General features: G+C 35.9%; 1 protein-coding gene across 2 annotated transcripts; it reads right to left on the minus strand.

Annotated features, from left to right (window-relative positions):
* Positions 1–1,617: 1,617 nt before the first annotated feature.
* On the minus strand, positions 1,618–14,948 carry LOC140146511 (alpha-ketoglutarate-dependent dioxygenase alkB homolog 7, mitochondrial-like). 2 transcript variants are annotated; one of them, XM_072168384.1, is made up of 5 exons: positions 14,538–14,948; positions 12,354–12,527; positions 8,753–8,859; positions 8,388–8,405; positions 1,618–4,971 (listed from the first exon to the last, which is right to left on the minus strand). In XM_072168384.1, exons 1-5 carry the CDS (start codon positions 14,892–14,894, stop codon positions 4,851–4,853), a joined length of 777 nt encoding a protein of 258 aa, XP_072024485.1. In that variant the 5' UTR covers positions 14,895–14,948; the 3' UTR covers positions 1,618–4,850. The 2 variants fall into 2 exon arrangements, with proteins under 2 accessions (XP_072024485.1, XP_072024484.1); XM_072168383.1 differs by lacking the exon at positions 8,388–8,405 and having other exon boundaries at positions 8,735–8,859.
* Between the last annotated feature and the right edge of the window lie 3,037 nt (positions 14,949–17,985).

The raw sequence follows: 17,985 nt of genomic DNA on the forward strand, positions 1-17,985 counted from the left end.
TGCATTAAACTGAAAATCTTCAGATTGAAAAGTGTGTGACCACAAAACCTTACTTGACAGAGCAGGCATTGTGGCTCAAACACACATTTAAAATTGGAAACAAGGCTTTGTGGCCCTGATGAAGCCCACAATTTTCTAACAATTTTGACACCTATATCTCATTTTGACTAAAAATGCAAATATGGCCTTGTGGCGCTAAGCCCACGATAAGGGATGATAGATAAAAGCATCTACATCTAAAAGTTTACTGTTATTCGACTTACAGCACCCAGACTATGTGTACATGTTCTACATTTAGTGCCCACATCAACTTTTCTAACTTGCACCTGTTTAAGTGCCCGCTTAGCACAAAAAGCACAGCAATCCATTCATTCCAGCAGAGTTGCAATGTGACATTGTGATCGTCCACCATGAACCTCTTGTAAAGTCAGCAAATGTGATTTTGAGTTACAGTGTAAAATGTGCATGAAAGTGAAATTTGTATGTTCATAATACATGTACGTGCAGAGTTCAACCAACCATAACGCCGATTCTGAATAGCATATGAAATCAAATGATATATCACATTAAAACATGTTTAAGGCTTATGAAATATGGAATAAAACAAAATTAACCATGGCCAACTTACAAGACATTTGTGGTAGATGGTCACATTTGTGCTATTGGTACTATTTCAGTTTACTTGACTGCAACATTCAAAACTCATATCAAGACCAAATTTGGGTTATTCCAGTTAAAATCCATACACTCCCTATGAAAGGCATGACCTTCATCTTCCATACATGTGAATTTCAAATGGGTTACCTGAATGGGTGACTTGAATCTACACTCCCTGTGTTGGTGATTAAGGGCATAACTTCCATAGGGGTGTATGGATTTCAACTGGAATAGCCCAATAAAGTTGAGTTTTATCTGATATCATTTTCAGAATAGCCTCTCTGAGTACATGTATGCAAAGAAGGATACTGTACATTTTTAGAGGTGAAATAGTTGGACAGATAGGGTATAAAATTGGATATTTGAACCCAATACACAAATTTATTGGTCAAGCTATAAATTTTAAAATATTGCACGAGCCATATTGAGTCCAATATTTGTAAAACTCATAGCAAGACCAATAAATTTTGTATTGGGTAAGAAAACATCCAATTTTATCATTATTATGTTCTCAGAATCTTTTCTTGGTCAAAAATGTGATTTTCGGTCAAAAATGTGATTTTCGGTCAAAAATGTAATTTTCTGTCAAAAATGTGATTTTCTGTCAAAAATGTGATTTTCGGTCAAAAATGTGATTTTCTGTCAAAAATGTGATTTTCGGTCAAAAATGATTGGAAAAAAGGTAATGGTGAAAGATGTATTGTTTCATTCCACTTGCCGTTCCAGCTCGTGGAATGGAACAATCCATCTTTCACCTCGTGATTATATTTTGACCATCACACTCATAGACAGTTAATATTTGTATACCATTGTGTCAGTGCAAGAACCTTGTAAGTGACATTTGGTCAAATTTGAGCCAAATCTTAGAAGCAATGATTCCCAATGAAATCTTAATTAAATAATTAAAACATTGAAAAACAAATAAATAAGCAAACAAATTGAAACACAAAAATGTTTCTCCTACAAAATCATTGAAAAGTCACTCGCTATGTTATTGCACTGACACAATGATTATCATGTTTTACAAGTTATAAAGAATAATCATATTTCTGTAGACATCATTACAATGTATATTTTTCAATAAATATATCTGAAATTTTATTGTACAACTCTGTTACACTTCAATATTTGATTTTTAAAATAAAAAGAATTGCTTTGATTTTTTAGAAACAATGATTGAGCATTATTTTTCTCTTTTCTGGATCTTTATGCTACATACAATACAAGAAATGCTCTGTGTCAAAAAAGATTTACACTTAGCATAAGGCGCTATTGTTTGTAGTTGCTCAATAAAACAATAATCTGAAATACACATTTTCCTACGGATGACGTCTTCTTTAATGCGACACCTCATTTTGAAAATTGAGCAAGAAACAACAGATATTTATGGAAGAAAGTATGTTGTCGTCCAAATCCAAACTTGCAAGTAAGAGGTTACATGGCTATCCCAGGTAATGCATGTATGAACACACACTTTGTGTGCTGTAAGATGCCCATTGACCATGTTGCCACATGCAGCTTTTGATGTGGACAATAACAGACTTTCTGATCCTAAATTTACTTTATTTCTTGCTCAATTTTCATAAAATAAGGAGTCAAATAAAAGAAGAAGTCTTCTGAAACAAAATGTACATTTGTTTGATTTTTGGATCGACCATAGGTGCTATTTTGATACTAGTTATTAGCAAACTCTTCACTAATTAATCAGAATGGTAAATTTGTGTTGGTCATTATCATATGCAAAGAATCATAATTAACAATATTAGGGCAATTCCAAGCAACATCATTCCACAATGCGACTTTTGCACATGATTTCTTTTTAATGCAGCAGCCAATTAGGAAGGTGAATAGTATAATGCTATCTATTTTGGGTCAGTGAAAGATTAAGGTGGAAGAAACTTTTCCAAACGACCCTAATTTGCATATGCAAACATCGCGTTGCGGAATGATGCTTGGAATTGCCCATTAACTGATTTCATAGATAATAAGGATCGACCAAACATTGATGGTCCATCAAAAGATCAAACTAATTTGGTTCTACTGCCTATGTAAGTAGAAAAGACATGAAGATCAATGATCACGTAAGAGGTACCAGTAGAATTTATAGAAATAGCCAGGCTATCTGAAATGCTAGCAGAGAGGAAGAGCCTGCTAAAAGACATACTCCCTATAATTTGGTTCATCTCAAGTTCGGTAGTGACGTACATGCGTATTTCGCTTGCCGCAGTATCAAATCACAAGCATAAAGTTAAACGCCCTGAGTGTACATGCACGTGTACAGGCGCGGTTTGTCTGCACGCTTGCGGTGCAACTGCGAAAGAGCATTGACGTCACTACCAAACTTGAGGTGAAACAATTTACATACCACCTCATGGCAAAAGAAGACCTGGATGCCCCAGCACCTCCTATTTAACCTACATCCACCATCTGCAATACCATTTTTCACCCTGATGTGGCAGTGACTTCAGTGCGTATTTCATTGGGAGCAGACTCAAATCGCTAGAGTTCGCTCCAAGCACTAGGGTACATGCCTGCTCTTAAAGACACCACATAAATGTGCACTGCCACATAAGGGTGAAATGGTATAAGATAGGATGATAAGATAAAGTCACCATTGAAGCAGAACAGGTTGTTGCCTGCTCTGCAGCTGGATGGAGATGATGATGATGGTGAACCACACCTAAACTGGTGAATTCTCAGCCAATGACTATGTTGATCAAAAATTGTGATGACCCCTGACTGAATCTGGTCAAGTAACAGGACATCAATATGCCTCATCAGTGACAGTTGAGATTGGATTGAGCATTTCCTTTCCCTTGACCAAAAGCTGACAGTAAAATTGTTCACTTGATTGTTGGGAACAGCCTTCTTTTCCTTGTTCTTGATCTTCAATTGTGTTTCTCACTTCTCTTTCCATATACGTCAGCATGCTTAGGCCAAGCAAAATAAATAACACATATATTGTTCCCGCCCTCACCAATTTTTGGAGATTTAACAATATTTTTCTTATTTTTTTTATTTGCCCCTTACTTCATTTCTAAAATTGTTGTGATGAAAAGACATGTTAAAAAGTTCTTGGTTATCATTTATAAAAACACATTGCAAACACTTTCTTCAAGATAGGGGTAGGGCTTTAGGGAAATAACAAAAATATTACAGGCCTTCCCATTTTTATGATGTGTTGACAAAGCATTTTCAATTGGAATTTCACACAGAAATGAACAGTACATTTGTAACAAATTATCAAATAATAAGGGCCTATCTCACCATTTTGAGAAAGTCCGGACGATATACATGTTATTTATTTTACTTTTTACCTTGCTCGAAGCTGATCATTTTTGCTTTACCCATGAGTGCAGCAGTGCAGGCCTCCAGCATGCAGTAATGGGCTATTCCAGTTGAAATCCATACACCCCCTATGGAAGACATTACCTTAATCTTCCACACAGGGAGTGTGGATTTCAAATGGGGTTACCTGCATGGGTGAATCCTTTTAAAATCTATACACCCCTTGTGTTGGAGATTAAGGTGATATAATATTCCATAGGGATGTATGGATTTGAATTGGAATAGTCCATTTTATCAACAGATTTGGGTCAAAACAATAAAATGTTATTACTACAAATTACAAAGACCAGTGTTATTATATGTAACTTTGTTTCATACAAAGGGCATGGGGATGATCTAAAGATAAATCTGTCATATACATGTAGGCTTGCAGAAATTATCTGTAAGACTCTGCTGCTGGTAATTTGCCAGAGAAATGGAAAATAACTGGCACAAGAAAAGCAATTTTCATTCAGAATTCATTCAGTTGTGATTCAGATTGACCTGCGTATGATAAGTTTGTTATTAGGCTCGGTTTTAGAGTGGGATACAGCCTCATCATGTACTAGTTTGTTGATTAGACATATCTGCATCCCATCCAACCTTGTCTGATAACTAATAATCTCTGCCAGGGTTTTACCTTGCCATGGAGTCCAGCAGTTGTAAGTAGAGATGTTGGTTCATTAATTTCATTCAACACATAATTGATATCCGTCTATCTGTATCTTTGGGTTTCTCCTTCCCAAGAAAGATAGAATCCAGGCGTTTCAAGTAGATGTCTGTTCATTTCTACAAATTATTGATATCCATCTATCTTTGGGTTTTACCTTGCCAAGGAAAAGAGAGTCCCTGCATTACAAGTAGATCTATGTTGGTTCATTTCTACACATTATTGATATGCGTCTATCTCTGGGTATTACCTTGCCATGGAAGATTGATTCTTCTTGTTTCAGGATTTCATGTGTGAAGTCATACCTGGCTTGCCCTCTGCAAAGGTAAATCAAATCAAACAAAAATATCTTGATCAATGGGCTATTCCCAATTGAAATTCATGCAGACCCTATGGATGACATGACATTATCCAAGGCTGCTCAGAATGTTGTGAATCGGAATGCAATCGCGCATTATGAAAAGAAACATAGTTTGCCCGGGTTCAATGGGAATTGAACCAGCACTCTGTTATTTCCATCCGCCATCGGTTATAAGACTGACACCGTACTGACTGTAGACCCTCCCTCGGGTCCATGGAGAACGACTGGTAATGTAGATTACATAGCATTAAAAATCAACCCAATACATGGACCCTCCCAGTCTGTAAGCAATTTCACTTCCAGTTCCCACAAAATGCTGGGAGTTCACTTTTACGGATTTGGAGTCACGCAATCTTTCTATATACCACGTCCATGTTTTCACCACATAAAACGTTTGTGTAAGCGACTAAAACAACGATATTGTATCCGACCAATCAACGCAGCTTGGCAGCGCGGGGATATTTGAAAAGGCTTCCCTAGCTAAATAATGTGCAAACATTTGCAAACCGCACGCGATAATGTACGCAAGATGGACAATAGGCCTAAGTCCGAGTCGAGTGGTTGCCTTTTATTATTGCGCGTACCATGGGTCTATCAGACGCGTGCCACTTGAGCTCAATACCTCTCAGTTGTTGACAAGTGTCCCATCCGATCTTGCGTCACATCCCGTGGCATAGCTTTGTGCTACCATATTTGAATTGAAACTGGGGCGGGGCTTTCATAATTGACATCAGAATCACCGGGCTTCGTTGAACGAATATTTGGAAGTGAGATCTGAAACAGATTGGACCAGTCGAGGATTCAGCGCTCAATGTATACTTTCGCGTTCACTAACATGACTAATAATACGAGTATGTTTCTATATTGCTGCACTGACTGTGTGTGTAATTAGTGGCGTCGATTTGTGGATGAAGAGGAATGGGTTGTTGGCATTGAGAAAACTAAGGGGGGGTGGTTACAGGAATAGGGCATTATGTAAATATTTATTGTTACATTATCCAGAGATGGAACTGAACCGAGACTGGGGCCAGTCTATACTGACTGCAACAACTAGACAGTTGAAAAGGAAGTGGATTATAAAACATAAACCTCAAAATGTTGTGTTTATCATCTTTTGTTTACCTAAAAGTAAATTTTTTTGTAAAGATGGAATAGCCATTTTGTGTATTAATTAAAAAAATAATAGTACCCTTAATCTTCCACACAGGGGGTTTAGATTTGAAATGGAGTCACCCATTTACCCATTTGAAATTCACACTCCCTATGGAGTGTATGGCTTTCAACAGGAATAGCCCAATGAGACACCACTGGTACCACACACATCACTACTGGACTACTGGTAAGCTGTTTCAACTGTGGACCTGCAAATGTGTACCCATATTTACAATCAAACTGTGGACTGACTCTGTACCCCTACAGTGGGGTATCTGACAATAAATCACCACACCATAGACCTGAGTTGACATTATGCCTCCCATGGGGGACTTGCATGTATACATGTAGGCTCAATTCTTTCTAAAGGTGTGTAGCATCCTCTGGAATAGGTCTTGTAAGTGTGGATATCCACTGACCCATTCCATGTCAACTCCAGGGACGTGCACCGCAGAGCCTCTTCAATTTTTTTCTTTTTCTGTGTGGTGGTAGATATTGATAAGAAAGTAAAATTCGAAAATTTGAGCTTCATACTCCATTTCGTTTTCCGTGGCATCAATTTGAAATTTAGGGGTCAGAGTAAAAATGTGTGCATAGCGAAGACAACGTTTTGGAGGTCCATAAATGTATAAAGGAACCATTTACAATTTGAAAAGTATGTATTCTGGGGTACTGACTTGAGTAGAACTCAAATCTGGCATCAGAAAACTTGTAACTCCTTTACTTTAAAAGATATAGGGCCCTCAAAATGCAACTTCGTCCATCCAGGACCAACTTTGGGGGGGTCAAAACTCCAAAAGTAAAAATAATTTTATTGTCCATTTTTTGCCAGTCAGAGCCATTTGGTAGGACATTACTCTTATTAGCAATATTGAGCCTATTAGAATACTTTTAGCTGAGATATTACCCATGCAAAACCCCAATTGTACATTTTTTGTACATTTTGACCGCCCTGAAAACCAATGTCAGACATTTTGCCCCACCATCAACTTCAGGTATGTTGAAGATATGTCCTTGGACAACATTTCTGAGAGATATTGGCTTTGGGACATTCGATGGCTTCAACACATCAGTAAGGTTTGCATTCTCCATAGAGTTGTACACATTTTGATTTACATGATGTATAATGACTTATGTACAACTCTATGGAGAATGCAAAAACTGATAAATGGAGTATGAAGTCAAATTTTCGGATTTTACTTTCTCATCAATATCTACCACCACACAGAAAAAGCCTGAAAAAATTGAAGAGGTGCTACAATGTGCACATCCCTGGAGTTGACATGGAATGGGCCCACTGTATTTGTCTACAGTTTTTATGACACAAGAGTCCAATGCTGCAGATGGAATAGACACACACACACCCATCCTGTATTTGTCTACAGTTTTTATGACACAAGAGTCCAATGCTGCAGATGGAATAGACACACACACACCCATCCCTCTACAACCACACCATACACTGTGTATTGATGAGGGCATGTAGATTTCCTGACCTTAAAAATTTTTGGCTTATTTCATACTGCTATAACCTCATTTTGCTTATATACATGCTTATCAGCTATCACATAGGACCAGTCCGACCAGATGAGATGATACATGTATAATAACTTACGTCATGATGTATAGTGACCTGGGTTCCAGTAGAATGTTGACCCACTGTTTAGGATCCTTCTCATTAGCTAATCTCATGATAACTTACGTCATGATGTATAGTGACCTGGGTTCCAGTAGAATGTTGACCCACTGTTTAGGATCCTTCTCTTTAGCTAATCTCATAATAACTTACGCCATGATGTATAGTGACCTGGGTTCCAGTAGAATGTTGACCCACTGTTTAGGATCCTTCTAGCTAATCTCATAATAACTTACGTCATGATGTATAGTGACCTGGGTTCCAGTAGAATGTTGACCCACTGTTTAGGATCCTTCTCTTTAGCTAATCTCATAATAACTTACGTCATGATGTAGAGTGACCTGGGTTCCAGTAGAATGTTGACCCACTGTTTAGGATCCTTCTCATTGGCTAATCTCATAATAACTTACGTCATGATGTATAGTGACCTGGGTTCCAGTAGAATGTTGACCCACTGTTTAGGATCCTTCTCATTAGCTAATCTCATAATAACTTACGTCATGATGTATAGTGACCTGGGTTCCAGTAGAATGTTGACCCACTGTTTAGGATCCTTCTCATTGGCTAATCTCATAATAACTTACGTCATGATGTATAGTGACCTGGGTTCCAGTAGAATGTTGACCCACTGTTTAGGATCCTTCTCATTGGCTAATCTCATAATAAATTACGTCATGATGTATAGTGACCTGGGTTCCAGTAGAATGTTGACCCACTGTTTAGGATCCTTCTCATTGGCTAATCTCATAATAACTTACGTCATGATGTATAGTGACCTGGGTTCCAGTAGAATGTTGACCCACTGTTTAGGATCCTTCTCATTAGCTAATCTCATGATAACTTACGTCATGATGTATAGTGACCTGGGTTCCAGTAGAATGTTGACCCACTGTTTAGGATCCTCTTATTAGCTAATCTCATAATAACTTACGTCATGATATATAGTGACCTGGGTTCCAGTAGAATGTTGACCCATTGTTTAGGATCCTTCTCATTGGCTAATCTCATGATGGAGCTGGAGAGTAGTGACAGACCTGTTACTGTCGAGCCACAAAACTGCACAGGTAAAAAAAAATATCAATAAGAATCAAAATTCAAACTTTTAAGTTTAAAACCAAAACAGGAATTCATTTCTTCCGGAACACCATGCTCCAATTCCTCATTGTGTATAAATGCAATCGTGTTTGACACTGGAATGACTGCTCAAGTATCTAGTGCGATAAATCCTGCCAACTAGCGTCTTGTGAACATTGGACGTGCTTACTGAAGATGCCACTAAAATGGCTATTCATTCATACATACCGCCTAGACTATTAAAATAGTCTGTTGGTGGGAATTAGTAAGAAACTGCAGAACAAACTTCAAAATATCCAGCGAACATCAGCAAGGCTGATTTTCAGAAAACGCAAGTTTGACTCCATCACTTCAGAACTCATAAGGTCATTTTCACAGTAAAGGGTGTAACTTTTGATTTTTAGGGTCAAAATTTCAAACCACTTAAATATGTTTCTGTTTACTGAAATCATGCATAGAAGCAACTTAAATTCCAGTAAAATAATGTTTCAAGGCTTAAACCTTTTGATTTCTAATAAAAAATTTGACATTTCCATAACATTTTGGTTAAAATCTAAGAAAAAATGTATTTTACATAACCTCAGAAAATTATGACATGAAAGCTGGAATACATGTGAAATCCCATTCCAAAGTAAGTCAACAGATATAAGTTAAATTTTATACCATGTTTTGCTATGTTTGTAATTGCAGTTTTGAAAATTTTTAACATCAAGTGTCATTTACAATGGAAATTTCCAGACCTGAAACATATTTTTAAGTTTTAATTGGGTTCCTAAAATAATTTGAATGTCTAACTTCATGTACAAATACTACTTGATGAAAGGAACCTCCCAGCCAAGTTTCACAGAAATTGGAGTTATTTTTTAGAATTGGCAATTCAAGCGATTTGTGTTTCGGAGGCTTCAGTTAACAACACAGGTGATCATAAAAGTAAAATATTTGCCTAACTACTACAAGTTGACATAAAAAAATAGGTAAAAAATATCACAATTACCAATTTTCATGCTTTGCTTCTAAGTATTGAATTTCAGTTGTGACAAAAATTAAATTATCACAGCAAGTCATTTTTTTTTTTGTTTCGGAGGCTTCATGTTAACAATTGTCAAACATTGCAGAAGTAGTTTTTTGAAAATAACAGTGTTGGGATCATCTAAGCTGTTATTTTCTTGTGTGTATTGAATCAATGATTCTATGCGGCAGATATTGTAGATTTATCACATGTTAATTTTTTCACCCATTTGTTAAGTATGGTGTTTTTTGCATGTGAAGCCTCCGAAACAGGCTTTTTTGGGTATCAGTATATTTTTCAAACATTAACCATAATGTCAATTTTTTTTAAATTTATGACATTCTGCACATATCAAGTAATAATTACAATGCAGATATCAGTATGAAACACACCAATTTAGATATGCATAGATGATAATTAATCTTATTGTTGTTTCGGAGGCTTCATTTGTTTCGGAGGCTTCAATTGTTAACGGAAAGTTTGTATTGGGTCCCATTTTCAAACGGTGATATATATCTCCACGATTTAAAAACATGTGACTTGAGAACCTACTTTGCTACATTTTGATAAATAGATTGGATGAGCTCTTTTATTTAATTATATTTGCACAAGCTTGCAGTTTGTTTCGGAGGCTTCAAAAAAGTTAACGGAAAAACGGCTCTTTGAAGTCAAGATTTTATAACAATTTTAAAAGCTTGCAAATCGACTAATTTTGTTGCCCCTTTCAAGTTAAGATAACAACTGTTATGAATCAAGAAGAAGTGAAGAAATAACCAAGAATTATGAACCAAAGCTACACCCACAAAGTTTGTTAACAATTGTTAACGGAAAATGAAGCCTCGAAACGACAAATATCAAGTCCGGTTCTCAAAAATACAGGGCTGTTCACAATTAAATCTAATGTGGCAGTGTTTACTGAACATATGACTGTACTTTCAGGATAAGAAAAATTATCCATGAACTAACTGAAGAAAACACAGGGTTTTACAAAAATGTTACTGTTTTTTATAGTTTTTCAAAATGACAATATTAAGTACATTTAAGCCTGCTAAAACTGAACGCAGTAACTCCCAAAGCTGATTATGCTACCCAAGGTAGCTGCTAACTAGATGACTTATGTGGCCAAAAATCATGGAATTCTGTGGCTTTATTAGAACACTACGGATCAAAATGTTAAAAATCCAAAGTTACACCCTTTACCGTGAAAATGACCATAAATGAACTCCACTGGCTTCCCATCAAACAATGCATTAACTACAAAATTCTCTCTCTTGTATAAAGTACTTCACGGTCAAGCTCCATCTGACATCATTGATATATGCTTCAAATTCGAGTTATGCAGCTTAGATCATCATGCTCTGATGGTACCTCTCTTGTTGAGAGTCAAGAACGCAATGTGTTTCTTTTGGTGACCAAGCTTTTGCTGCCTATGCTCCCAGATTGTGGAATAAACTACCAGGTCAAATCAAAAATTGTACTTTTGAACAGTTTAAGAAGTTCCTGAAGAGCCACCTATTTCAGGATGCTTATCAGCAGTAGGTTTTGAGCTAATGAGCACCGTTGAACATTTTGAAATGATTTTGGTGCGAAGACATAAATATAACTGATTGATTTGATTGATTGCTTATGGCCATGCGTTTTGAGTTGGGCCGGTAATGCGTTACATGTTTTCGCGAGATGAAAATTGCATGTTTTTTCATTTAAATGTCCATATCTTTCACATATCATACCCATCATATATAAAAGTATACATTTTCTTGCTGCAAATGAACTGAGGAATCCAAAAATGCACTTAAAAATGACATATGGTATAACACTAATATTTTGGGGAAAAAATTGAAAATTTGAAGGAAAAAAAAAAAAAAAATAGGTGCACCCACATATTTAAAAGTTCCATATTTGAATTCCTCTCAGTCAGAGCTTTTTATACATATATAACATCATAGGGTTCAATAAAATTAAAATCATTTTGCGCCAGCCTCTTTCTAGGCATATTTTCCCATTGACTTCAATGTGTAACTCGAACGGAAAATAAAATATGCAAAATTGCTAATCAAAGCAAATTAAATTACCTGGAATAAGATTGTATGGTGTTATAGTATGTAGTTTAAAGTGAATTGTAAAAATATGAAAAAAGAAATGGACCTCTTGCATCATATGACCCCTGGGGTCACTTTTATTAAATTTGCTCCTCCTGATCCTCCTCCTCCTGATCCTCCTCCACCCCGCACATTATGCTAATTGAGGCTAATTATTCAAATGTTAATAACTTTTTACAACATTTATTATGTTTATTGTATTGGTATCATCACAAGCTTTAATTTGACACCAAATTTAACTACATAGGCTGCATATCAACTGAGAAAATGATAAAGATGAACCCAAAAATGTTGCGCGCATGTAACATCTCCACCTATTTACTGGCCCAAGTCAAAACGCATGGCCTTATAAGACATGTGCATCTCACCTTGACGCTATCTACATGGGGCTTGATGTATCCATCTTTGGCTAGATCTAGCACATGGACCAACACAAGTTGTGGCACCCCCGGTTCAAAGGCAGCGTCTCTTACTCGCTGCAGTACAGCTTTGTTGGTATCATTCCATCGTGACTTCTCAGTTTCTCGGTAACCATGAATTGCCTGAAAATAAATAAAAAAAGATATTCAAAATAAAAACAAAACCAGTTTTATTTTAATAGCTTTATTACACACATTTACTTTGTCTCTCAATAAACTTTTTAGGCTGCGTCTGAGATGCAGCGCCTCTAGCAGTGACCTGTTCTAATCTCATGTAGCGGCACTGCCATTGGCTACAAAGCAAACAAAGCTATAGCCATCGGTACTATGACAACAACGATTCAGGGACACACTTCTGGTAATCATGTATTATGAAGCTAGATTCCACATAATGCCATTATTATTTACTCTTAACAAAAAGAATGAAGATAAACGTCAATGTATGCTACGTAAAATATCCAGAAAAAGCAACCATGTTGAACTTCAGCAGATTTGTATTTAACAATTGATGATTTGACACTGAAACAAATGATGAAAATTAAATTCGGACTATAGAACCTGTTTACCAATTCGGACTAAAGAACACGGTAGGGGAGATTGGGGTTAGTTGAAACATTTTTCACAAAATCGTCTTTTTAACGCAAACCGATTACTTTCAAGAAACACTAACCATATCAGTATAAACATATACATACATGCTACAAATACAGCCTTAAACTTTATTGGACCTGCTTATGATTATTCATATAATCCAATTTGAAAATTTGAAAAAAAGTATTTCAACTAACCCCACCCCTGGGGTAAGTTGAAACATAGGGTGGGGTTAGTTGAAACACGGCTTGTAAAAATTTCAAAATAATTACAAGTGTTGTTAGGGTTATACTTCCCTTGAAGGCACCCTTTTGGCCTTTAACATACAATCAGTGGGAGTGCGGGTCAATACTTTGGACACAAGGTGACGAGTGTCACCATGGACCAAAATATGAGAAGCCTAAAATATTATAAAATGTACGTACTTTCTGTGTGCATTTTTTGCTTGTATTATTGCTTTTTAACCATATTAAAGCAATATTGAAGAAATGGTAAACATGTTACAAATTTTAAAAAAGTCAAATTTTTAACCATATTTTTCTATGCGATTTTCACGTTTCAACTAACCCCACCTCAAAAGTTTCAACTACATGTAACCCCGATGCCTACGGTATTTTTACATTTCAAAGTTCATTAATACACAAAATAAGAAATACAATAAAACTTTTATTTAACATTATTCTGGGACTTACTACTAGTGCTTATGATACTAAAAAAATAATCCCCTGAATCTTTAAACAACATGGAGATAATGCATCTTTTCTGAGGGGCATAAAATTAGTCAGTAAGTCAAAAACAGATATTCCTTTCCCAAGCCAACACTGGTGGGGCATCAGTGCTGTTGCTAATTTGGTGGATGACCCTTACTAATACCTATTACTAGGTGCCAGTATTTTACCAAATTAATTTTTTGTGTCAGAAAAAAATACAATGTTTCAACTTACCCACCGTTCCAACTAACCCCAATCTCCCCTATCCATTTCGGACTATAGAACCCTTTGCAATTTAGAACTATAGAACTTTTTTTAAATTCGGACTATAGAGCTTATTTCCATATTCGGACTATACATGTAGAACCCTTTTTAAAATTCAGACTATCACTATAGAGCCTATTTTCATATTCGGACTAAAAAAACGTTTTTAAAATTCGGACTATACATGTATGATGTAGAACCATCGGAATAAAGAACCTTCGTAATAAAGAACCGTCGGATTTAAAGAACCTTCTGACTAAAGAACCGTCGGAATAAAGAACTGTCGGACTATAGAGCTTCCACCCTGTAAATTACCATTGCATTGCAGGATTTTTGTTTCACGTGGATAAAAAAAAAATTAAAAACGGATGGCGCATTTCGCATTTTTGTCTTTAGACCTGCTAGTGCTACATGTACTAGCCGCTACGCGCTACAACGTACAGGAAACAAACATGTCATATTATATTTGGCCTAATAATACATTTTATTTCCACTTTCTTCCTTTGAAAGATATGGAAACAGTATTTTTATCATTTGATACTCATAGATAAAATAACTTATTTCTTACATTGTCCCAGTGATCATATTCATATCGCAATCGTTTCAAATAGGTTTCTGCCTCCTTCAGCATACTTTTCTCTTCCTCCTCGTTTATAAAATTCTTTATAACTTTAAAGTTCTTGGTAACTACATCCTCTGCGTCCTTATCACTGCTCTCACACAATGGTAATCGACTGTCAGTTTCTGCAACAGATGAAAATTGTCTACCAACATTGTGCATGCAACCTACAGTAGCAGAATTCTGCAGTGTTGTGCGTGATGAAGTAATGTTGCTTTTTCGAACACCTCTTAATTTCGAAAATGTCCACAAGCAATTTACACTGATTCTTGAACATCGCCTCAATAATATCGTTGAGGTATTCATCTTCTTCGACAAAAGTTACAACTAAATTAGACCAGGATTTTCGGTTTTCTGATCAGATTTGGAATATGCTGTCATCCAAGGGTGGCGAATTTTGATTTGAACACTTTTCACGAATTGGTCACGTGGTTTTGTTGTTTCATAAGTTGCCAGACAGGCCCTGTGCCCTGTTGCCAAACTGTTTTTTTTTCTCTTTGGAGTCACTGGATTAAGATTTTGAAATCACACAAACTGTTAAAAATTTTTCCATATTATTTCCTCTTTCTCTTTAATTTTATTTTTTTTAATTAAAATTTTGTTTCACATCTGCACATCTGAGGAGAGAGGGATTTTTTTCTAAAATAATTGACAGAATATAGCAGTTTTCATGTAAAATTGCTAATACTTGCTAGCAGCTTTCAGCATCTGCCGAAATGATAGGCAGTCTTTAACTTATTATATTAAAGGGCAGATCTATTGCAAAAACAAGTTTATCTCTATGCGAAGAGAATAATTATTACATTACAAGTTGACACTCGTTGCAATTCTACTGAAAAAAGAGAAATTGTGTGGTGTGGGTAAAGTTCAGGCTCGTACATGTCAAGTCTTCCCCATTTGAAAAATTTCAAGGCAGCGGGCTGATGACGTTTATGAAGCTGACACGACATCATGCTCTCATTTTACTTGTGCGACACAATCACAATCACTTTGACAAGTTTGACATTAGCAACATGAGTTGTACTATTATTTACCATAACAATACTGCATAAGTCACACAGCATAACAATATGCAGACTTATTGTTTTCATTTTGGAAACAAAGCCTCACACAGTATTGTTACTATGTGTTTGCTTTGTAATATTTCATCCAACTGAAACTATAATAACTATAGCATTGCAATATCGCACAGGGAAATCAATCAGATACCGTACATGAGTTTGTGGACTTAACACAGTTTATATGCTAGTCTCAGATTGATCACGCTGAAATTCTAAGCTCAAATTATTTTTTATTTTTTAGCCCAAATATTTCTCATGATATTGAAATACATAATGAATTGTAATATCACAATTTACTAAAATATAAAAAAGAAGCGGCTGATTTTATCCATAATTTTATGTTTATAAACTAAATTTGTAATACTTAGCTGTTCTTGCTTTTCGGCACTTTGAAGATACTTTACCAACTTATCTGTCTGCTACGCTCTGCACGTACAAACCAGCTCGATCACTTCGATCTTCTACTGAAAGATTATTGAAATCTCCCCGTGTAAATCTAAAATTGGCTGGTGAACGCTCCTTTCATTTCGCTGCCCGGCTGTTTGGAACTCGCTTCCAAACAGCCTCCATCTTCTACATTCATTCGCTACGCAGTTCAAAAAGCAACTTAAAACTCATCTTTTTCTTCGTGCTTTTCCGGATTCACATATGTAACTTGTTTGTCTTTATTGTTTGTGCGCCTTGAGTTCTTTTGAAGATTGCGCGCCTACTAAGAACCCTCCATTATTATTATTATTATTATACTTTTTTTTTTTTTTTTTTTTGTGCACAACAACAGTATACGTTTTTTTTTTTTCTAGGTCAAATTTTTTCTAGGTCAAATCTGTCTCGTTTGAAGGAACTCATCGCTTAAGTTGGTTTTTGCGGAATATCAATTTTAAACGTCTTATTTTCTCATTTTCATTGTCCTCATTAATATTAGCTTGCCAATGATATGATGTTGTCCGAGCAATATAATGACCTTAAATGAGAGGCGATGAGGCCCTTTTTTTTATTTAAGATTTATGACAGGTTAAACATAGAGTCAACCTTGACTTTTATTTAAATGAAATTAATTTGATTCCAATTTGGATTAAATTAATTTTATTCTAATCTTTTTTTTTTTTTTTTTGCCAAAAATAAAATTACCGCATTGGACCGCTCATTATTTACAGGGGAGGGGGGCCGGGAAAAATGTAGGGGGGTCATGTGATTTTCACTTTAACAAACAGGGGGGTTATGTGATTTTATTTTTCAGGTGAAATTTAATATTAAATTATTCACTATGATTATGATTCACTACAATATTTACCTTGGCCATTTTAGCCACAAAAATGTCGAATCTATTCCTACACCATATTTTGAGTTTAGCTTCAAAATGGCAACATTTTTGTGTGCTTCGCACGCATTTGTGTCTTAAGGAGGCTGTGTACTCTCAGACATGCATGTAGTAAAAGTGCAATAACTTTGTAATTATTCGCGCAAGACATATAAAAGTATACATTTTTATGAAGGCAAGACATCAATAAATCTTAATATAAATACAGATTTGGGGTAAAAACAACAATTCTGAAGAAAATGACAAAATAGTGAGTTTTTGGCAATATTTGTTCGGTACATCATAACAAAAATACACTCTTTCCAAAATATTTTATTTTGTTTTTAGCTCAATCTTGAAGGTCCATTCCAAAAACGTTTTTTTATTTTTTGATATTGGCCTTATTTTTTGAGATATTGACCATATAAGGCATCAAATTGAACTTTTTAAATTCACAAACGCCTATTTGCACAAAATGATGCCTAAAATCGGAAAAAGATCAAAATATAAAAAATGAGAAAACCGTTTCTTGAGTCGATCATGCTTTTTACGATGATCATATTTGCTTACCTATAGATGCTGTATTTATTGAGTTATCGTGTACCTAAATCGTCATTTTACCGAGAAAATGAACATTGAAATAATGGCCGTTGAAGTTTAAAGTGGTCACATTTTGCACTTTCATCGAATCTCACAGGAGAATGCGGCAGTTTTCGTTTTTGTACCTTATATTACGTGAACATCGGGTAAATCCACAGCCCCTTGAGAAGTTTGAGCGAAATCCATTCATAACTTGATATTTAAATCGGGGAAAGAACTTGAAAAAACCCACATTTTATCAGCTAAAACGGAGCCATTTGACCACTAGGGTTTTGTGAAATCAGTGCTTCCGTGGTGTTTCCATAAGATGCGCCGCGCATGCAGATAAGCGTCGCGTATGCGTAGCGTATTTGTGCGTTAACAAATTGCGCGATACGCCACGCGATGCGTTGTTGCGCGCGCGTACCCTGCTGGTTCAACAAAGATTTTCTTTCCTTTT

This window comes from Amphiura filiformis, chromosome 2 (assembly GCF_039555335.1).
Source record: "Amphiura filiformis chromosome 2, Afil_fr2py, whole genome shotgun sequence".
In the NCBI taxonomy this organism is placed as follows: Eukaryota; Metazoa; Echinodermata; class Ophiuroidea; order Amphilepidida; family Amphiuridae; genus Amphiura; species Amphiura filiformis.

What these genes read in the sequence shown, in the direction of transcription:
- LOC140146511 (XM_072168384.1), bottom strand. Translation starts at nt 14,894, where the DNA reads ATGAATACCTCAACGATATTATTGAGGCGATGTTCAAGAATCAGTGTA. An exon ending in AATATGATCACTGGGACAAT is followed by an intron (nt 12,528 to 14,537) that starts GTAAGAAATAAG and finishes ATTTATTTTCAG; the next exon opens with GCAATTCATGGTTACCGAGA. An exon ending in CCCATGTAGATAGCGTCAAG is followed by an intron (nt 8,860 to 12,353) that starts GTGAGATGCACA and finishes TTACCTGTGCAG; the next exon opens with TTTTGTGGCTCGACAGTAAC.